Raw genomic sequence first — 21,311 nt, 5'->3', positions numbered from 1 at the left:
AAAATTCAAAACATACAAAATATATTAAATTTCAATAAAAAAAATTAATTTTTTTAAAATATAATTTACACTGCATTTCCAAACATACTAAAAAAACAAAATCAATTTGATGGGGTTAATAATTTTATGATTAAAGCTAGCTCGTGAGAGCTGTTAAAAAATTAGTTTTGAGACATGATTGACAGGTAATGACAATTTAAACTTGTGTTTCATGAGTTAAAACTTTGTAAAAAATATTTTATTATTGTGAATATTTTAATATAAAATATTAATACATTCTAAACTATTTATATATAAATAAAAAAATTATTTTAAATAATTCTTAGTTAATAAACTTTTACAAATTCAAAAAGTCATGTGCACGTGTTTATGAGCAAGCTAAGTTAATTGTTTTTATTATACTATCAATTTTACTCTACATGCAATATATTATTATGCTCATATAGAAACTGAGACCAGACAATTTTATTGGAACTTTTTCCTAGCGAGATCATACATTGTTTAATTAGTGTTCTCTGTAATTGGATAGCTAGCTTGGATACTATCTCTTCATCTTTCTTGGAATTTGGATGAAACAAGGAATATATTTGGTTTTGTGGTAACTTTATAATTATAGTTTAAAAAAATATTTTATAAAAAATATTTTTTTGTTGAAGTTGATTTGATATTTATATATATTTAGTTAAAATTGTAATTGAAATTGAAGTTGAATAAAAAGTAATTTAATGTATTTGGTTAAAAAAATACGTTTTAAATTGAGGTTATATATATATATATATATATTGATGATTTTAATTTAAATATTATAAATTTAATTATTACTATTATATTATAAAATAAATAATACTTATATAAAATACTTTTTATTGTTACACTAAATTATCTATAATTTCATCACTATGAAATCCACCTGTTAAAGATTACAGTTTTTTTCGTTTCTTAGGCGCACAGCAACATAAAGGAAAATATCATTAAAATAAATTAGGATTCCGATCAAATTTTACAAATGTTATATCATCAAGCGATCTCTTTTTAATATTTTGAATAAAACATAATTAAAAATAAAAATAAAAATTAAATTTTTTTAGCTGAGTTAGACCCAATTCAATATATTTAACTTTAAAACGGACTCGATCGGGTCGGAACAGTGAAGAATGTCTCCACTATTCACGTGAATAATAGAGTAGTGAAACTCTTCACTATCTAGGACGCAGGATGCGGGCAAGCAGCTCTTAACCGCTTTTAGCAAACTTGTACTTCAAATACATTTTATATGGGTCCCACTACAACAATAAAAATGAGGTTAACATCGCCAAACATGTTATTTACATGGTTTAATTTAAAAGCAAAAGTTGTCGCATAAACAAACGGACTCAAAACCTGTGAAAGCTCCTACATGGAGCACTGCACGAAAAATACTCAGGCTGTTTATTTTTATGTTTCAAAAATATTTTTAAAGAATTAAATATTTTTATTTTTTAATGTTTTAAATTAATATTTTTAGTGTTTTTAGACTATTTTGATACATTGATATCAAAAATAATTTATAAAAAATAAAAAAATTATTTTGATGTGTTTTTAAATGAAAAACACTTTGAAATACAACTACAACCACACTCTTAAACAAACTTTACTCAATGTGGCAACATTTGCTTTCAAATATGTTGTTTGAAATTGTGTTATAAATAATGATTTTTAAATATTTATTTAAAAAATTATTATTATTTATTTTTTAATTATTTTTACATATTAATATTAAAATTAATTTTTTAAAATTATAAAAATATTATTTTGTTATATTTGTTTATAAAAATATTACCGATCTTTAAGATATTTTAAATATATTTTTTAGTTTTTAAAATTTAATTTTAACATCATTTTATTAAAATAATTTAAAATTAAAAATAATAATTTTATTTTTATTTTTATTTTTAAAAAATAATAATCACACCACAGAAAAAAAGGGATCAACGTCCTAGATGGTAGGCGGTAACAAGCCTAAGGCTTGGCCTGGAATGTCATTGTCACCTTTCCTTAATTACCAAAGTAACGGGCTTGACAGCATGCGCGTGTCCCGAGAACACAGTAGGTAGTAGACTTGCTCGGCATCACGTGTTCCTGGTCTGTCCTGTTTGGTTCAGTGGGCCTCGTGCTATCCACCAACCAGCAGATCAAGCCCAACTACTTATCCACCCTCTGAATCTTATCAAGCCCACTATCCATGTCCTTTTCAATTTGTGCAGCAGCTCTTGGTTGTCCCATTTGCTCACCCAGATTGATGCTGGGTGCTTGGTTCCATGGTTAAACTTGAGTTTTAAAAAGTAATTATTTTATTATTTTTATATATCAATGTTAAAAATAAAAAATATTATTTTTATATATTAAAAAAAACAATTTATATCACTATCTCAGGGTGAGAGGAGCCTATCCCATTACATTTCTCCTGCCATATTGTAGCCATAGCTAACACAATGGAATTCACCCCGTGCTAAAAGAAAAATGTCCTCTTTCTTAATTCTAGGAATTCAAACCTTATCGGGTGGTAATAAAACATGTTCTTTTCCTTGATTTCTAGGTTAAAATCTTAATATTAATATTTTAAAAAATATAATTTATTAAAAAATTTAAAATACAGAAAATCAATGTAAAGGATATACTTTTGAAATCGTTTGAAAACCTAATTTAGTTTCCTAAAATGATATTAAAATATTAATTATTATTAAATTAAAAAATAACCACAGCTACTAACTAACCAACCATTCAAGAGAGTGTATACTCTTACATAAAATAAAAATATTATTTTAAAAAAATAATAGATTTAAAGATTTTACCCTTTTTAGCTAAAATGAAAAGCAAATTCATTATAGCTCACCCATGTTTTTCTATTCATCACTACAATAATTTTTTTTTATCATTCCAACAAAAAAAAAAGACTTTTCTTTAAATTAAAGATATTTTTTTTTATCTTTTCACAACCAGATTAGTCATCTTATATTTATCTATATTTGTCTAAGGATATTATCAACTCTTTTATATGTTAATAAATAATTAAATAACCCAAAAGCTTCTCGAGCAAAAAAAACTAACATCATCAAGCAAGGGTATTTTTTCCCTTTCTATTTTTTCTATACATTAAAAGCACACACATGTCCTTAGAATCGGTGAAATTAACACATAGAATCAAGGTTAACAGGGTGTTTTTGCCTCGAGTGTCTTGTTAATTGTTGGTTTGATCAAGGATAATAATATTATTTAACAATATTTAATATTTTTTAATTAAAAAAAGTTGCATGCGTACAGAAAATATTGTGCTTTTTGAATGACACATGTGATATCTCTTAATAGTTTAAAATGTGCTTTTTCCTTCTCATGTTATTCGTTATTATTTCCTTTTATAGTAACATGTGTCAGCTTACAGTAGCTGGTTTATCGCTCAGCTTACAGTAGCTGGTTTATCGCTGGTTGACATTTTTCTCTACTTTTTATTTTTCTTTTTTTATCCTAAAAAATAAGCTATGATCCTCATTATTATTGATATTTCATATTTAGTCCTTTTGGTTTTAATTTTTTTCTTTTTTCTTTTGTTAAATTTTTATTTGTTTTTAGTTTAATTTATAACGTTTTGTCATTTTGATCATTCTCCTTTTGACCTTTTAATTTATTCTTTATCCATTTTATCAAAGTTTTTACGATTTTCAATTTCATTATTTAAATCACGCTTATGATTTTGTTAGTTTCAATATTAAAAGTAATGGTGATAATGATAACGAAGATAATAGCATTGATAATGATATTTCATATTTAGTCCTTTTGGTTTTAATTTTTTTCTTTTTTCTTTTGTTAAATTTTTATTTGTTTTTAGTTTAATTTATAACGTTTTGTCATTTTGATCATTCTCCTTTTGACCTTTTAATTTATTCTTTATCCATTTTATCAAAGTTTTTACGATTTTCAATTTCATTATTTAAATCACGCTTATGATTTTGTTAGTTTCAATATTAAAAGTAATGGTGATAATGATAACGAAGATAATAACATTGATAATAACAACACCACCACCACCACCACTACTAATAGTGATAATAATAAAGAGCTAGCCCAGCGGTGGGAGAGGCTTGTCCCTTTTCTCCGCACCTGGGTTCGAGCCTTATCATGCACGCCTGTCACCCCCGTAGTGCCTTACCTGCTCACTGGGCTTGTAGGATGTTCAGTTGAGCCGTGAGGATTAGTCGTGGTGCGCGTAAGCTGACCCGAACACTCCACGTAAATAATAATAATAAAATAATAATAATAATAAAGAGATATAGTTCAATTAGTTAGACTTTGAGTTTGCTCCCTAAAGATCACCAGTTCGAGTACCACAAATATCAGGGTTACTGAAAGTTTATATAGTTGCTAATTTTTTAGGGTTCTAAGGAATTAGTCAATGTGTGCATAAGCTAGTCCAGGCGCCCACAGTTAGCAAAATAATAATAATAATATTAATAATATTGATAACAATAATAATTTATTATAATAACAATAGTAGCAATAATGATGATGATAACAACAACAAAAAAATAATTATGATGATGGTGTAATAATAATGATAACAATAATAATAATAATTGAGATGATAATAATAATAATTGATGATGATGATAATAATAATAATAATAATAATAATAATAATAATAATAATGGTAACAATAACAATAATAATTGTGATAATTATAGTAATAATAATAATAATAATGATGTTGTTGTTGCATAGTAGTAATAATAATAATAATGATGATGTTGTTGTTGTTCTTATTATTGCTAATAACAATATTAGTGGTAATAGTAGTAATGGTAATAATGTTTATTGCTAATAACAATATTAGTGGTAATAATAATAATGGTAATAATGTTATTAATAATAATAGTAATAGTTATATTAATGATAATAATAATAATAATAATAATAATTTTTAATTTTATTATGTAAATTATATTTATAGTTTTTTTTCTTGATAATATTAATAATAATAATAAAAAATAGCAATAATAGTAGTGAGGTTACAGGTTATATTACTGTCAGTTCTGGTACATGAAGGTTTGGCTTTGGATGGTCACAGCTACAATTGGTACTGCCAATGCTGTGGTAATGGACAGCCATACTCTGTTAATGTTACTGCTATAATCATTTTTGTCATTAAATTTCCATGCTCTCTAGTCCAAGGAGCAAACTTGGCACTTTGTTACCTAGCTATGATGCTAAACCTTACCAGCACATGGTGGAATTGTTTTGCAAGGAGGTATCAAAGTTTTGTTTATTTAAATTATAGATATTGTTGTTGTTTTTTTTGGTTTATGAAGATTAATATAGTGATGTTAAAATGTGGCTTAATTGACTCGATCAACTAGATAAAAACCCAATTCATTTTTAAAAAATAAAAATACTTTGATTCAATACTTTTTTAATATAAAAAAATACTAGAATAACAACATTTTAGATAGATCCTAGTTAAATCTGTCCAACTTATAATTTAGATTTTAGCCTTTATCAGATTCAATAATATTATCTTTTAAAATCTATTTTTTTTTTAAATGAAACAACCTTAAAAACAAGAGGGAGAGTCTTAATCAAAATTTAAAATAAACAATTTAACATAAGTTAAAAATACATGTATAAGTAGGGTTTGAATAAAAATTTGAAAGAGGAAAAAAAAAATATTTTTCAGCAACTCTTTTCCTCTCCTCTTAAAAAATAAAGGGATCAAGATAAAAATAAAATAAAATTTTGGATCAAAATATTTGATCCCTAAAGTAAAAGGAGCAAAAGGAACTTTGGCAAAACTACCATCCAAAATTTAACAAAAAAGCAGATGGGCCAATTTTTTTTATAACAGGTTTGTTCTTTTCTAATTTAAATTATCTCATGTGAGAAATAAAAACAAATAAATTTTTATAAAATCAAGAATTAAGAGGAAAATAAAAATATTAATTCTTAATAAATGAAATATTAATAGATTAGATAAAAAAACAGTTTAAGGACAGGAAAAACAGTGTCAGGAGAGAAATTCAACAATTGTTTTATTTTTAATTTAATTGTACTAGTAGGGGTGTGAGTGGTTTTATTTGCCGTTATTGTTTTATCTATTTATTATTGACATTATTTCTTTTTGGCTAAAGAACAGTTCTATTTATGAATATGACGACAAAGCTTTATTTATTTTTTATTTTTGGAATAAAATGCACTTTTATAGTAAAGTAACTATCCATCACCTTTACACAATAAAAGTACAAGCAGCATATTGATAATGATATTAATTTGATTTTTATTAAAAAAATAATTAAATTAATTTTTTTAAATATTAAAACCAAGTAACAGCGGGTTTAAACCAATTAGTTATTATTTTTTTTTTAAATTTTTTTTAAGATTATCTTTATAATTTTTAATGAGTTTAATTTCAGTTTATTTTTTTAGTTTGATTTAAGTTTTTTTCCTGTGTAAGTTGGGTTCAATTCGATTGTTTTAAAATTCTAACCTATTTAATTGATTTTTTTAATGATTTGATTTCTTCAATTATTTTTTTTAATTTTTTTAATTTAATCAATTTTTTAGTTTTTTTCTCCCCAATACTTCTACTCTCATCCCAGATAAAAGAAATTCCAAACTCAAATCTCCTTTCCAATGCGCCTGTTTGACACTGTAACGTAAAATGTTTTCTTGGAATATTTTTATTTAAAAATATATTAAAATACATTTTTTAAATTTATATTATTAGTATATCAAAAATACTAATTTAATTTTCTTTTAATTAAAATACAAAACGCATAAAAAAACAGAATTTATCGCGCTCCTGAACACCAATGTCTAAAAACACAAAACGAACTCAAAAACACGCACAGAAGAGGGCATCCACCAACGCTGGCACATCTCCTCCCACCACACCACGCAGGGCTTCGTTCCCTCTCTTTTCTCTCTTACCGGATCTCCGATCCTCCCTCACATTATCATCCGTCGTCATTCCACATAACAGCAGCATTCACAACGCCCCCAAACAAACCCAGTGAAAACCCATTTCACTAGGGGCATTTCCATTTCCATTTGTATTTCTATTTCTATGAAAAAATGAAATGAAATGCCCCCCTCTCTTTCCCTTAACACTATCTCAACAATGACCCCTCCACAACCCCTCAAAAAATGAGCAGAAACGACACCATTACTGACAAAAACGACAACAGTAACGGTGAAGAACAACTAGTTGAAGAAAAAGAAGAAGATGAACATTTCTACGAGTCATTGGATCGCATTGCTTCCTCTTCTTGTTCTTGCTCCACTTCCAACTCCGACTCCGATCCTGACCCGACCCGTTCCAATTCCCCTCGTCTTCTTGCCAGTAATTATCATGTTTGGATCTCTCAACCCGAATCCATTTCCGAACGCCGCCAACGCCTTCTTCTCCAGATGGGTCTCAGCTCCGACCCATCTCTTTCTCGCTCCAAACCCGAAACAGCTAACAACGGAGATTTTTATTTTAACCGCTCCCTGTCATCGGATCGTTTGATCGGAGAGAAACTGCATGGTCTGTGTCCAAGTGATTCAACTGCTATCGCCCGATCGAAACCAGAAAGTGGCGGTTCGGTAGATCGTGACAATGATGATGATGAATTTAATTCGTGTTACTCTTCCTCTGTTTATTGTTCGCCTTCTTCCATTTTTTTGCAAGATTCAATTAATGTAAATAGTAATGATAGTAATTATAGCTGTAGTGATAATAATATTAATAACAACAGGCACAGCAATAATGGGCTTTTTGTCGCTGGTTGCGGTAAAAAATGCAAAAGCAAAAATGGGTCTTCTCCGAAAGAGGGTAGTGTTAGTGTTGATGTTGTTTCGCCTAATAAGCCGCCTTCGGGGAAACAACATTGTAGTAAAATGGAAGTGAATCGATCAGATTCTGCGAATTCTAATGGGGATTTGAATGGCAGTTTGTCAGTTGGGAGTTCGGTGGAGTTTGCGGAGGAGTTGGAATGTAATGGGGCAGATACCGATGGGGCAGTGGTGGACGAGGGAGGTTCGCGGGTTTGTACTATTAAGAATCTTGATAATGGGAAAGAGTTTGTTGTTAATGAGATAAGAGAAGATGGGATGTGGAATAAGCTGAAGGAAGTTGGGACTGGGAGGCAATTGACTATGGAGGAGTTTGAAATGTCTGTTGGGCATTCGCCGATCGTGCAAGAATTGATGAGGAGGCAAATCATGGAGGACGGGACGAGAGAAAATCTCGATGCCGATGCTAATGGAGGGATTGGAGGTGGGGTTTCAAAGTTTAAAAAGAAGGGCAGTTGGTTTAGGAGTATAAAGAGCGTGGCGAATAGTGTGACAGGCAATAAGGAGAGGAGAAGTAGTGATGAGAGGGATACTGGATCGGAGAAGGGAGGGAGGAGGTCAAGTTCTGCTACGGATGATAGCCAGGATGTGTCATTTCACGGGCCAGAGAGAGTGAGGGTAAGGCAATACGGGAGGCCGTCTAAAGAGTTGAGTGCACTTTATAAGAGCCAGGAGATACAGGCTCATAATGGGTCGATTTGGAGTATTAAGTTCAGTTTGGACGGGAGGTATCTAGCAAGTGCAGGTGAGGATTGTGTCATTAACATCTGGCAGGTTGTGGAGTCGGAGAGGAAAGGAGAATTATTGATGGAGAAACCATATGATGGGGGCTTGAATTTGTTGTTGATGCCAAATGGATCTCCAGAACCTAATTTGTTGTCACCACTTGTGGATACCCATCAGGAGAAGAAGAGGAGAGGGAGGTCATCTATAAGCAGAAAATCTTTGAGCCTTGACCATATCATCATGCCAGAGACTGTGTTTGCTCTCACGGATAAACCCATTTGTTCATTCGAAGGGCACCTTGATGACGTGCGCGACCTTTCATGGTCCAAGTCTCAGGTTAGTTAATTTACAACTCTGTTATTCTTACTTATTAATTTTGTTCTAAAAGCAACACACATTCATCAATCATAATTAAGGTCCAAGTCTCAGGTCAGTTATATCCATCTGTAATAGTTGATTGACGTTTTGAAATTCTCTCCCTTTAGCCATTACCATCCGGCTACTAACTTTTCTTGCTCTTTAATGTGGAATGCAGTGCAGATGCAAAACTGATTTAGTTATTTACTCGCCATCTTGTTATGATGTGGTTCAAGAAATTCTTCTCTTAATTGCTTTGAGCAATTTAAAAGTTTCCATACTCATGCACCATTACACGGGACGTTCTTTTCTTTCCAATTTCTTTCTCACTTTCAGGTCTTCTTTTAAGGAGAGTTTTTCGACTCCTGTCTTGATAGAAGGTTCAACCAGATAGAGTTTTAACACTTGCCAGTGTGGAATTTATGCCAGTTCTTTTGCTTTATGTATATCGTAGTTCAGTTTCTCAGTATTTCATTGTTGGTTACGTTGGACAGTTTAGAGTTCATAAGAAACTACTATTGTCTAGTATCTGAGAGATTATTAAGTTCTTCCAGTTTAGCGCTCCCCTGCTCACATAAAAGTGGGATCCATAGGTAGTTCTCATAGCTTTCCACTTATGACCGCCCTCAAATCACAGGCCTTTTGGAATTGCGTTCCAAACAACATTTCTTAAAAAACTGATTATTTTTGCTTTAAATTAGTTTTTTTTGGATCGTTTTGATATGATAATATCAAAAATGTTTTTTAAAAAATAATTTTTTTATGCATTTCCGAGTGAAAAACATTTTGAAAAGCAACCACTACCAGACTTTCAAACACCTCCTAAATCCTTTGGTATTGTTTCTGTCATCATGGTGTATTTTAAAAGTTAGATGAATGGCAACTGAGTGGGGATTTGTGATATTTTGGCTATGTTGAGAAGGACCTCTACCTTTTTCTCTACAGTAGAAATTCATGGATTTTGGGCAGCTTTTCAAGTTGGAAAAGTTCTGAAGATTCCTTGCCTTCAGATTCTGCTTATTCTGATCTCATCTCATTCTTTCAACTTAGTTTTAGTTTTCTGATATTGACAACTTTTATCTGCTGGCATGTTCCTTTTCTTCTTTCATTTTTGTTGTCGAGATTTCATGAACTTCCGCATGGCTACAAGAGAATTGCTGTTGTTTGTTCTCTAAAGCAGTGATGCTACCACAGATTTTGTTGTCTGTTTATATTTTAATGAGTTATAACAGACTTATTGATCATAAGCAGATCTTAAACATATTTTGGAAGTGTACAAAAGTTGATATTCAACTATGAATTAAGTTTATTTAACATTTTGCTGTGAAGATTTTGAGAGGGAGGGAGATGATGAGTTCTAGGTTTTAACCTCATCTGGATAGTGTTTCAGAAGCCCTGGGGAGGCTTGTTGCCATTCAAGTTTACTTAGCTCTACCGTGAACTGAGATGTGTGCACAAATGTCTTTGTTAAGAATCATGAACCACTAGTTTATTCTTGCCTATCCTAACGAAATTCATTTTTTTTCTTTTCCCAGCACCTGCTTTCTTCTTCTAAGGACAAAACCGTACGCCTATGGCACTTGTCTAGCAATACTTGTTTGAAAATCTTTTCTCACAGTGATTATGGTAAGTATGTTGCGCCATACCTTTTTATGCTTATTCTTTGCATTGCCTATAACTTTGCAACCTACTACTTAAAAAGCTACTGTTACAATTGCCCCCCTTTTCAATAGAAGATCTCATCTGTGATAAGCATGGAAGACAGGAGTTCACACTTAACTGCATTTTCAAAACCCTATTTCACTGGTTCTATGACGTTCTAGATTTTCTTAACATTTAATGTGACTTTTTGTATATTGGCTTAACATTTTCTTTTATGAGATGGTCAAAACTAGCAAAGATCTTTTTCCTTCTTTCCTTGAACTTTGCTAATTGCATTATTTTATGGATTTCCATGATGCAGTAACATGCGTCCAGTTTAATCCTGTTGATGATAGATACTTCATTAGTGGGTCCTTAGATGCAAAGGTTCGCATTTGGAGTATTCCTGATCGTCAAGTTGTTGATTGGAATGATCTGCATGAGATGGTCACTGCGGCTTGCTATACCCCAGATGGTCAGGTAGGCCACGTTTTGCCTTCTGTATATAATATTCAAGGTTTCAATGTTTTTGCTTAACATTATTTTTTTTATGGTTTTCTGAAGGGTGCATTTGTTGGTTCGCACAAGGGAAGCTGCTGTTTATACAATACATGTGGTACAAGTTGATTCTTACCCACCATTCTCAAATTTCACCCACTCACTGACTACTAATTATTCTTTTGTTATTTGTCTTTTCTTCTCAGAGAATAAGTTGCAACAAAAATGTCAAATTAATCTGCAAAGTAAGAAGAAGAAAGCTCATCTTAAAAAAATCACCGGATTCCAGGTAATTTGGTGGCTCTAGCATGATGTTCAATTCCAGAGATAACATGTTTGGTTTAGCTTTGAAAAATACCTGAATCCATTTCCTGCTACATTTTTTTTTGCTCAAGGAACAACCTGCTGTGCATTTTTTGCACTCGTACCTTTTATGGTGCTTTCAGTCCTCTGATCAATTTTATTAAACAGTTTGCTCCAGGAAGTTCATCAGAAGTGATCGTCACGTCAGCTGATTCTCGAATTCGAGTTATTGATGGTGTTGAACTGGTTCGCAAGTTCAAAGGTAAGAATGTTGGCTTATCATTTCTTTTCTGGTCTTTTCTGGCCACGTTGTAATGAAATCATGCATGAAAAAAATTATTTTGTAAACTGACTAGGACGATTAAGTTAATAATACCAAAGCAATTAGGTAGCAAAAATACTTTGAGCCAAGACTTTTTGGCTCAGTGAAATGGTAAACCCCAGTCCATCAGGTCTTTGTTTCAATGATTTAGAAAAAAGCTAGCATTGAAGACAACTTTGCACATCATGCCTATCAGTGTGACTTAAAGCAATGCTGCCAGTTCTTTTCCACACATCAATGTTGAAATAAAAGCTCTCCCAGGTCAAAACCTCATGGAGACCTTAACAAACTTCCCAATCTCTGTTTGGGGGCATGCCTTGATGCACTGTGGTCTCAGTTTGCCTTTAACTTTGCACAATTGTGCATATTTGCTTTTTGAAAAACTTTATTGACAATATTTACTTTTATGGAATATTAATTTGTCATTAAGCATTTCTTCATTTGCCAATATTTTCCTTGGTTTCGTTAGTAACATATATTGGTAGTGTAAATATATTCTTTTACATTTATACTTAATTTTGTTTATTTGATGTAATACCTAGTTACATGCTTAGCATGCGTGTAAAAATCCGTAAGGCTTATGCCTTGCGAGGGGTAAAATACCTCATTCTACTCTTGCCTTTTAAAATGTTATCTGAAAGAACTGAATCCTACAATTTCTCCTGCCTTTTGAAGTGAGATATACAGAAATTGGATGTAAAATTAAGAGGACGAGAAGTAAATCATGTTTATTTAATTCTCCATGATAGCAGCCTTTTCTTTTCCTTTCCTGCTTATCCAATAGCTAGCGACATAGAGGAGTCAGGCTTTTTTATGCTGTTAAAATATTTGAAGATATCCAGGCATATCTGAAAAAACTGAGTAAAGGTTATGTTGCCCCATCATATCACGTATGCTGTAAGCAGCATATATTTCCCAGATTACACAATTCTGAATTTTAACATTAAGTTTGATTTTTGGGTTATTCTGGGTGTTGGAAGAGAATTTCTGTATGGCAGTTTTGCTTTTGGTATGCATAGATCATTTAACTAAACTATGGTATTCTAGCTCAAGTTTTCATAATGTCTCAACTATTTTGGCTTGCCTAGTGCTTGAATACGGGCTGGTAATGCAGTGTTGGAAAAACATGTTGATCCTGTATTAGTGAAAAGAGGATGAATTGCATTTGGATCATAATCTTCTTGAAAAATATATGGTAGATTTGTCTTCATAAGTGGAATCTTTGAAAAACCTGATTTTCTGCCTTGATTTCTCAAGTGCACCCTGTATGATAGGTCTCATCTACCATCCCCCTCCCCATGTATCAGTAACATGCTTGTAATCAGGTATCAGTCAATAAAGTTGATATATATATATATATATGTATATATATATAGGGGTTGATTTAACTAAACCTAGCTTATCCTAATGGGCTTTGTATAGTGGACCATAATACAATAGATATTTTGTTGGTAGAAATAATGAGAACAAGTTGCTTAAGCACAAGAGTCGATGGGAATCAGTCACAGTTTTCTGTACGAGGAGGCAGTAAGAAGATAAAGTCGAGCATTTTTAGGATTTTTTATGATATACAATGAAAAAATATCAAATCATGGACACCCTTAGTTTTAAACAACTTGAAATGGCATATATTAAGGAGTCTTCATATGAGGTGGAATAGGAAATGTTTGATCTTACTCTTATTCTTTTTTTTGGGAAATTGATTGCACGTAGCTTTTTTTTTTCTCGTACATTTGAACCCATGTTCCAAAGGCCAAACCTTGTATCAAAGGCGTAAAATTTGGTGCTTGTGATTCCATTTTAGACTTGGTAACAGTATTTAAACTATCTATATCTATTTAAGGTTTTGACAAGTGATGCGATCTTGTTTTAGAATTCTAGGTCTTTAATACTGTTTCTTCAGCTTTGAAGGTGAAAATCTTCTGGAGTAATAATTTGATAGTGTAGGTCTTGAACAGAAACGAATTGATCTCTTCAGCTGCTTCAATGGTTGTTTCAATCAGCAAAACCTGAAAGGTTTTTCATTAACCTCCATTTTAATGCTTGTCATAGAAAATCATATATTTAGCAGTGCTTGTTGTCTTTGCTCCCCCCCCTCTTTCCTATGCATGCATTTTTAGGATTGTACCATCCTCAAAGATTAAGTTGATGATTCTGTGATAGGTTTTCGTAACACCAACAGCCAAATCTCAGCTTCTCTCACAGCAAATGGAAAATATGTGGTCTCTGCTAGTGAGGATTCATATATTTATGTCTGGAAGTATGAAGCTGATTCCGGACTTAGCAGAAGCAAAGTTGTTGCTGTCACACATTCCTATGAGCATTTCCATTGTCAAGATGCATTGGTGGCGATCCCATGGCCTGGCATGGGAGACACCTGGGAGCTACAAGATACTTTATCTGGAGAACAGAGTGGCCTCGATAACCATCTTGATGAGGTTTCCATTGTCAATCACCCACCTACTCCTGTTGAGGAAGCAAGTATTGAGGGGTCACAATCTTTATCCGGGTGCACAAATAGTCCTCTAAATGGAATTATTTCTTGTGCAACCAATGGTTACTTCTTTGACAGAATATCAGCAACATGGCCGGAGGAAAAGCTTAATTTAGCGACTAGAACAAGGAGTCCTCATGCCAGTGTGGATATCTCCAATGGGTTAAGCGAAAGTGTGTCTGCCTATGGTATGGTGATTGTAACTGCCGGCCTTCGAGGGGAAATCAGAACTTTCCAAAATTTTGGATTGCCAGTTCGGAGTTAAGGGGCTGAAAAGAGAATGATCTGGCAAATTAATGCAGGTCATTTTCGCCACTGGTTAAAACATGTACAGTCACAGAGGTATTCGGTGAAATGTGTAATTTAGCGATTTCCAATTCTTCTTGTGCTTCAGCTCATTGGATATTGAGTGCCGATGGATGAGCATTGAGAAGAATATAGATTTGTTAAAAAAAAAAAAAGAAGCGGGGGGGCGGGCCCAACTATGAATTTAGAAACCGATGTAGAGCATGGAAAAACCTTATTCAATTAAAATGAAATTCTTTCATATTCTTTAATGATCATGTCCAGTCTTGTAGGTTCTAACTTCTAACCCATTGTTGTCTATTCAATTATTGGCGCTCAGCAGCACTGTTTTTATCCGTCCTTGAAGTGACCTCACAGCTGCTGTTCTTTTGTTTCAGAACCAAATGCGTTGTGCCAATTTCTTTCCATGGAGCTAATTTAGACATGTATAATGAAGCAGATTGGCTTATCATTTTGTCCATTAATCCAAGGCTTGGGGCTTGGTCTTAACAGCTAGTAAGGTTATATCACAAAAGTTACCACTTGGTGTGAGCTTTGGCAGGCAAGCACATTTCCGCAGCTAAGAGGGCAGCTCTTAACCATCCACCAACTCATAGTGATGATTTAGCTGAGAGCTTGCGGGTGATAGTAGAAATGGACCTGAACCAAAAAAAATAAAATTCTGTGGAAGCCCATTGTGGCTACCAAGATCCAAACACATGTATGTCCCCGTCACTGCAACCGGGGACCCTCCACTTTGTCATGGCGCCTTGGCTCCCAGTCTGCAACCACCCCCCCAACCATAGAGAGGCTGGCAAAACCTTGGCTCGAGTGGCACAACCTCTTAATCCATAATCCAGAAATATGCCCCCACCATTCCCTGTCATATTCAACACCTCAATATCTCCCAGCCCATAGCTAAGAGGAGTGGAACATTTTGGGAAACGCACCCAAATATCCCTAACTATTTGTCAATTATCAAAGGAACAAAAAGACAAGGCCATTAATATCATGGGAAATCCAAAACTCAAAATCTGATTGGTGCTTGGAAGTGACGTGGAAGATACATGTGCTGCTAATGATCTTATCCTGTCTGCCAAACATATCCTCCCCCCAACACACACATCACATATAATTCCAAACAAGCTCCTTTGCACACTAGTAAGCTGAGCTCTTCACTCCAGTCGGTACTGTATACAAAATCTATAGTCCTTAAAACAAAGGATTTGAAAGCCCATTTTACGAGGCACAGAGTTTGCTCTGCAAGCGTTAATGGCTCTCCAGGCTGCTTCTTTGGTTTCCTCTACTTTTGTTGTTCCCGAAGAGGTCAGATAATAGTAGTGCTTTGTTTTGTCTTTGTTTTTACTTGTTGCATTGAAGGAAAATTTAGTGTTGATTTTGGCAGTGGTTTTTTCTTTGCAGGGAAAATCTAGTGCATCTTTGAAGGAGTCAAGCTTGCTTGGAGTTTCACTCTCAGACCATGTCAAAGCTGACTTTAGCTCTTCTACATTGAAGTGGAAGGTAGCTACTATGCCGGTTCATTCTTGCTTTTTTTTTTTGGCTGAAAATTGCATTAATTCAAACTCGCAAACAAAAGGGATTTTTCTAATGAATTCATTTGTATAATATTATTCACAGAAGAGGGAATTCAACCAAAGAGTTGGGACTGTAAGAGCCCAAACAATGGCCACTGCTACTCCAGCAGTCAACAGGGCTTCTTCAGACGGCAAGAAAACTCTTAGACAAGGATGCTGCATTGTCACTGGTGCCTCCTCTGGATTAGGTCTAGCAGCGGCTAAGGCTCTAGCTGAAACTGGAAAATGGCACGTAATTATGGCCTGCAGAGACTTCCTTAAGGCAGAAAGGGCTGCTAAATCAGCTGGCATTGCCAAAGAGAACTGCACCATTATGCATCTGGACCTTGCTTCACTGGACAGTGTCCGCCAATTTGTGGATACCTTTAGGCGATCAGGAAGGGCACTTGATGTGCTAGTTTGCAATGCTGCTGTTTACCTGCCAACTGCAAAAGAGCCTACATTCACTGCTGAAGGATTTGAACTTAGTGTTGGAACTAACCATTTGGGTCATTTCCTCCTTTCAAGATTGTTGCTTGAGGACATGAAGAAATCTGATTACCCATCGAAACGTCTCATAATTGTTGGCTCAATTACAGGTATATACACTATAACACATTTAAGGTTCATTTTCTTGTGAATATGTTTCGATTGTTTACACTAAATTTGGTGTTGTTTCTGTGAAATGTTTTAGGGAACACAAATACATTGGCTGGCAATGTTCCTCCTAAGGCCAATCTTGGTGACTTGAGGGGACTTGCAGGGGGCTTGAATGGGCTAAACAGCTCAGCTATGATTGATGGTGGTGAATTTGATGGTGCCAAAGCCTACAAGGATAGCAAAGTCTGCAACATGCTCACTATGCAAGAGTTCCACAGGCGTTTCCATGAAGAAACTGGCATTACATTTGCTTCCCTTTACCCAGGTTGCATTGCCACAACAGGCTTGTTCAGGGAGCACATTCCTTTGTTCAGGCTTCTATTCCCTCCATTCCAAAAGTACATCACTAAGGGCTTCGTCTCCGAGGAAGATGCTGGAAAAAGACTTGCTCAGGTAACCAAAACAGGGGAAACTATAGAAATAAAAATGCTCTGCTATGGGTTTGTATAACGTGCAATAATAATCTGCTCTTTCTTGTTTAGGTTGTAAGTGATCCAAGCCTGACAAAATCAGGGGTCTACTGGAGTTGGAACAAGGACTCGGCTTCTTTTGAGAATCAGCTATCTCAAGAAGCTAGTGATGCAGAGAAGGCTCGTAAAGTGTGGGAGGTTAGCGAGAAACTCGTTGGTTTGGCCTAATTAAGGCTGGAGAGAGTTTCTTGTGTACTAATCTTTGCAATGGGAGAGGCTGATGCGAGTGCAAAAAAAAAAAAAAAAAAAAAAAAAAAAGAAGAAGAAATACCGCGTCCTTTCGTGAGTTTGGATTTGGATGATTTGCTTGTGTAAACAATTTTCACTTTGTAGGAGTAGATGACTCCGTATCAATCAAATGGCACTAAAATCACTCACCCGTACTGCAAAGTTCAGATTTCTCTGATTAATGTTGGCAGGTTCAACACTTTCAAATCAGAAAAAAAGTTTTCTTGCCTATTTAACAGCTAAATGGACCATTTTGCAATAAACAAGCGGTGCCTGTCTGTTCGTTGTTTTGCACTTACAGAAGGCAAATGGCTGGAAGTGTTGTTGCTGGTATTTTGTCAAGGCCAATGCAAAATCGTTCATGTGCAATATCACTTGTTGTTGCCTTGTATACAGGTTTCTACCCCTCTCAATCCATTTTCCAAATTTTAAGCTTCCTCAACTTTTGACTTTAATACGGGTCAGCGGCTTGAAAACTGTTGTTGCTTCTCATCATTTTCACTTTTCCATATCAGACTTGGAAAAGTTTCCCTGGTCTTTATCAACTAATCATGCCATTAATGAATTCGTGTAGACAGAGAGAGAGAGAGAGAGAGAGAGAGGGAAAGAGAGAGATTACTGAAATACAAGTTCATCTACAATGCCTATCCTTGTTAGTAAAACTCTTTCTATTTATCCAATGAAAAAGAACCGAGTTATTCAGATAAAACCAGAGAATTGCACATGGTGGGCGCGGCCCTAGATGTGGCTAAACACAGCATGAATAAGAAGCCCCGAAAGCTAAAAAAATCTTTAGTAGTGTTCCCTAATGAGCATTCTATACTTGAGAAGAAAGTAATTCAAAAAGTTAGAGCCATACAATCAAGTAGCTAAATCCTTTCAAATATCTACAGACTGTATTAAGGTTAACAAGCAAACATGATATGATACATCTAGTAACAGTCGAAATATTATATGGCGATCTAAAGTTCATAAGCAGGGAACCTGGCTTCCGATGGTTCAAGGATGTCAAGGAAGAGATAAGCCATTCCTCCAAAACCCTCAAACAGTGAATAGGGGCGATCACCCCCATGCATCTTCCCTTCTGATACAAGTTTTTGTGCTCTATCATATAGAAAGCAAGCAAAGGCTTTGGCCCTGTATAAGTATTCCACATTACCTGTTAATCGGTAAAGTGAAACAAAAACATAGGTATTTCCACTGATTCCATGACATATGCCAACTCGCTTTAGCAAACCCCGGTTCCAAACCACCTCCCCTGCCTCCATCGCTGCCTGCAGAAACTCCTTATCTCCAAAAACCTGAATAATTCAAACATTGCAAAGAAATTCATGATGAGGTCACAGTAGCATTTCTATATTACAAATAAGACTACAGATTATGGTCTTTAACAGAAGAACAAAAAGGTGGTGGATGCAGACATCTGGAAAGTGGTAGCGATGACTTGTTCAATCTCATGTTCTGAACTTTTAGCACTAGAAAAAGACAGGTGATCGTTCCACTTTGGAAGAATGGTTCTTCCTCTATGAGACTGAAATTCTTTCTTCATTTCTTAATATGGACGAGATCAGAAATGTCATCAAACAATGGAATATTTATTTGGCCATTTACATGAAAAAATAGCATTAAATCTTCAACTAATGAGGTACTTTCACCAATTTTTATTAGCAGGTACGCAAGACAAAATGCACATAGTAAAAGACATGCCTAGATAAATTCCATTAGCACCTAGGCTACCTTATGCAGCTTGCATCACTATACAAGGATTACCTCAGCTGCTTTCGCAAGGGTAAGAGCGATCCCAGGAGCCCCATGACACCAATGCACAAGGCAATCAGATTTATTTCCTTCACTTGAAGGATAATTGCCACTGGGAAAATGGTTCTTAATCATGTAGTGTAAAGTACCCTTGACATCCTCCACCTCATCTGGTGTCAGTTCCAAGTCCATCAAAACAAGCATGATTCCAGCAAGTCCATGGGCAGCACCCCAGTACCTTTTTCCATGCCATTCATACAGCAGTGGACATTTTCCCTTGCGTATCAATCTTCCAGCCTTAATTATTTCATCCACAACTGCTCTCTGCAGAAGTTTCAAAGCCAACTTAGCAAAGGGTTCATTCTAATCAATAATGAATGCTGGATTGAAAAGAAATAAAAGAAATGCCTTACTTTGCGGCTTGTAGATATGGTTTCTTTACCAATATGCTTATTTAGAAATGAGCAGGCCCATAAGAACCCAGCTCTCCCATATAATAACTCATATGGCAAATCACTAGGAAGTTTGATCTGCCCTCGAGTAAAAAAAAAAGAAAAAGAAAAAAGAAAATCATATTAATTAGGTTTATAAAAGGATGAAAAAATATTAATTAAGATATATAAAAACAACCAACTTTTGATGGAAAAAAAATGCATAGAAGGGGAAGAAATGCAACAGGCACCTCTTTGAACTGAGCTAAGTAATGATCTAATAACCTTCCATCCCCAGCATGCTTTGCTGCAACAGCACCAAGAGCACAAACACCAGCCCGTCCACATATAAATGTCACACGTCTGCAGCCCCAACGGATCACATAAGCAACTAAATCAAGTTGACTTATCTGTTTTCCCCAAGGATTGGGAAGTTACACTTACACCTAAAATTTAACCTAGACTTGGCATATAAAATTAAGTGCCGACTTCAAATATATTAAAAAATTTAAACATTTACGGTGACAATCCATGCCAAGATCAAATACACAATTGAGCATTTCCACAAACCAAATAACCAAAGACAAGAGAAAAATGCTAATAGAAAGCGAGACAACCATAACTGAGTGCATGATTCCCGTAATAATAGAATAATCAAACGCAGCACAACACATCGACGAGCTTCAATACGAATTTATCCCCATTTAACCTCAGATAAAGCAAGAATTGAATCCATAGTTGTTTAGAACTAAAGCAACCTCCGCATTAAAATATCTAAAAGTAGTAATACCTATTCTTGGATGAGCCAGCAACAAAACAGACAGAAAAAAGAGAGAGAGAGAGAGAATACCCAGAATCTCTAGAAACAGAATCGCAAGCCTTGATAATGTCAGAGCACAAGTTAAGATCATTCTGATTCTTGGTAACTTGGTATGCTTTCAAAAGCAAGTATGCAGTCCCTAATGCCCCGGTGTACAAACTATAATCTTTCACTCTCTTCCCACTCATTCCCCATGTCTCCCTCACCACCTGAAGTTAAACACAACCAATAAGAAAAAAAGAAAACCCTTCAATCTTTAACATTAAAAAAACTAAAGTAACATGATGGGGTGTGTCTGAAAGTTAGAAACAAATGGAAGCTAGTAGTCAAAAGGATAGAATTGAGTGAAAGGGGAAACTTAACTGTGTCTTTGACGTCCAACGCTGATGCTTTAAGTCTTTGAGAGAGAATGTTGTACGGCAAAGACAGGAGCTTTGTAAGTGAGTCTTTGTTGTTTCTTTCAGTGACTGTTTCGTCCACTGCTGTTGTCGTTGTTTCTGGTATGTAGTCTGGCATTTCATTTGGGAAGTAGCGGTCTCCCATTTCTCTCTTTACAGTCACAGTGTCTCTGAAATTCAACTTCCTCTTCACTACTCACTCGATGAAAAAGAAGAGAGAACCTTCGAGTTGGGTTGCGAATATCTGGTGGAGCGTATGTCGTTGGTTCGTGAAGCGACATGTTGCATGGTTTCAATGAAACGAATAGACAAATAAGTCTCCGTTCTATTTAGGGTTAATCAATTTTGTCCCTGGTCAAAATATTTCTGCATCATCATCATTATTATTATAAAAAAAATGGTATTTTTCACGTGAAAATGATATAATTATAAATTTTATCTATTACTTTAGTGGCAATGTAGCGTGATAAGATTATAATTTTTGT

The 21,311-nt window shown here is 34.4% G+C and overlaps 3 protein-coding genes across 6 annotated transcripts; 2 read left to right on the top strand and 1 right to left on the bottom strand.

Annotated features, from left to right (window-relative positions):
• Positions 1–6,462: 6,462 nt before the first annotated feature.
• LOC105138167 (WD repeat-containing protein 44-like) lies at positions 6,463–14,790 on the top strand. Of its 3 annotated transcripts, XM_011044188.1 has the most exons (9): positions 6,463–6,474; positions 7,039–8,923; positions 10,480–10,570; positions 10,908–11,065; positions 11,150–11,201; positions 11,290–11,372; positions 11,555–11,648; positions 13,656–13,724; positions 13,872–14,790. In XM_011044188.1, the coding sequence occupies exons 2-9, from the start codon at positions 7,172–7,174 to the stop codon at positions 14,465–14,467; spliced, it is 2,895 nt and encodes a 964-aa protein (XP_011042490.1). In that variant the 5' UTR covers positions 6,463–6,474; positions 7,039–7,171; the 3' UTR covers positions 14,468–14,790. The 3 variants fall into 3 exon arrangements, with proteins under 3 accessions (XP_011042490.1, XP_011042489.1, XP_011042491.1); XM_011044187.1 differs by lacking the exon at positions 6,463–6,474 and having other exon boundaries at positions 6,832–8,923; XM_011044189.1 differs by lacking the exons at positions 6,463–6,474; positions 13,656–13,724 and having other exon boundaries at positions 6,832–8,923.
• Positions 14,791–15,612: 822 nt separating this feature from the next.
• Positions 15,613–17,694, top strand: LOC105138166 (protochlorophyllide reductase, chloroplastic). Of its 2 annotated transcripts, none has more exons than XM_011044184.1 (5): positions 15,613–15,813; positions 15,910–16,008; positions 16,126–16,660; positions 16,756–17,114; positions 17,204–17,694. In XM_011044184.1, exons 1-5 carry the CDS (start codon positions 15,760–15,762, stop codon positions 17,357–17,359), a joined length of 1,203 nt encoding a protein of 400 aa, XP_011042486.1. In that variant the 5' UTR covers positions 15,613–15,759; the 3' UTR covers positions 17,360–17,694. The 2 variants fall into 2 exon arrangements, with proteins under 2 accessions (XP_011042486.1, XP_011042487.1); XM_011044185.1 differs by having other exon boundaries at positions 15,614–15,813; positions 16,129–16,660.
• A 534-nt stretch (positions 17,695–18,228) lies between these two features.
• GPCR (G protein coupled receptor) lies at positions 18,229–21,086 on the bottom strand. The gene is made up of 6 exons (XM_011044183.1): positions 20,792–21,086; positions 20,459–20,637; positions 19,860–19,971; positions 19,591–19,707; positions 19,190–19,501; positions 18,229–18,720 (listed from the first exon to the last, which is right to left on the bottom strand). The coding sequence occupies exons 1-6, from the start codon at positions 20,969–20,971 to the stop codon at positions 18,382–18,384; spliced, it is 1,239 nt and encodes a 412-aa protein (XP_011042485.1). The 5' UTR covers positions 20,972–21,086; the 3' UTR covers positions 18,229–18,381.
• Positions 21,087–21,311: the final 225 nt, after the last annotated feature.

The sequence above is a fragment of the Populus euphratica genome, unplaced genomic scaffold (genome assembly GCF_000495115.2).
Source record: "Populus euphratica unplaced genomic scaffold, PopEup_1.0 scaffold153.1, whole genome shotgun sequence".
Classification (NCBI taxonomy): Eukaryota; Viridiplantae; Streptophyta; class Magnoliopsida; order Malpighiales; family Salicaceae; genus Populus; species Populus euphratica.
This window is presented reverse-complemented; position numbering and strand designations above follow the sequence as displayed.

Excerpts from the sequence above, each read along its gene's own strand:
- GPCR (XM_011044183.1), bottom strand. The coding sequence starts at position 20,971 with ATGGGAGACCGCTACTTCCCAAATGAAATGCCAGACTACATACCAGAA. Across the intron at positions 19,708-19,859 it reads ACTTAGCTCAGTTCAAAGAG|ATCAAACTTCCTAGTGATTT; the intron begins GTGCCTGTTGCA and ends ACTCGAGGGCAG. Across the intron at positions 18,721-19,189 it reads CCCTTGCGAAAGCAGCTGAG|GTTTTTGGAGATAAGGAGTT; the intron begins GTAATCCTTGTA and ends TGAATTATTCAG.
- LOC105138166 (XM_011044184.1), top strand. The coding sequence starts at position 15,760 with ATGGCTCTCCAGGCTGCTTCTTTGGTTTCCTCTACTTTTGTTGTTCCC. Across the intron at positions 16,009-16,125 it reads CTTCTACATTGAAGTGGAAG|AAGAGGGAATTCAACCAAAG; the intron begins GTAGCTACTATG and ends TATTATTCACAG. Across the intron at positions 17,115-17,203 it reads CTGGAAAAAGACTTGCTCAG|GTTGTAAGTGATCCAAGCCT; the intron begins GTAACCAAAACA and ends TTTCTTGTTTAG.
- LOC105138167 (XM_011044188.1), top strand. The coding sequence starts at position 7,172 with ATGAGCAGAAACGACACCATTACTGACAAAAACGACAACAGTAACGGT. Across the intron at positions 10,571-10,907 it reads CTTTTCTCACAGTGATTATG|TAACATGCGTCCAGTTTAAT; the intron begins GTAAGTATGTTG and ends TCCATGATGCAG. Across the intron at positions 11,649-13,655 it reads ACTGGTTCGCAAGTTCAAAG|GTCTTGAACAGAAACGAATT; the intron begins GTAAGAATGTTG and ends TTGATAGTGTAG.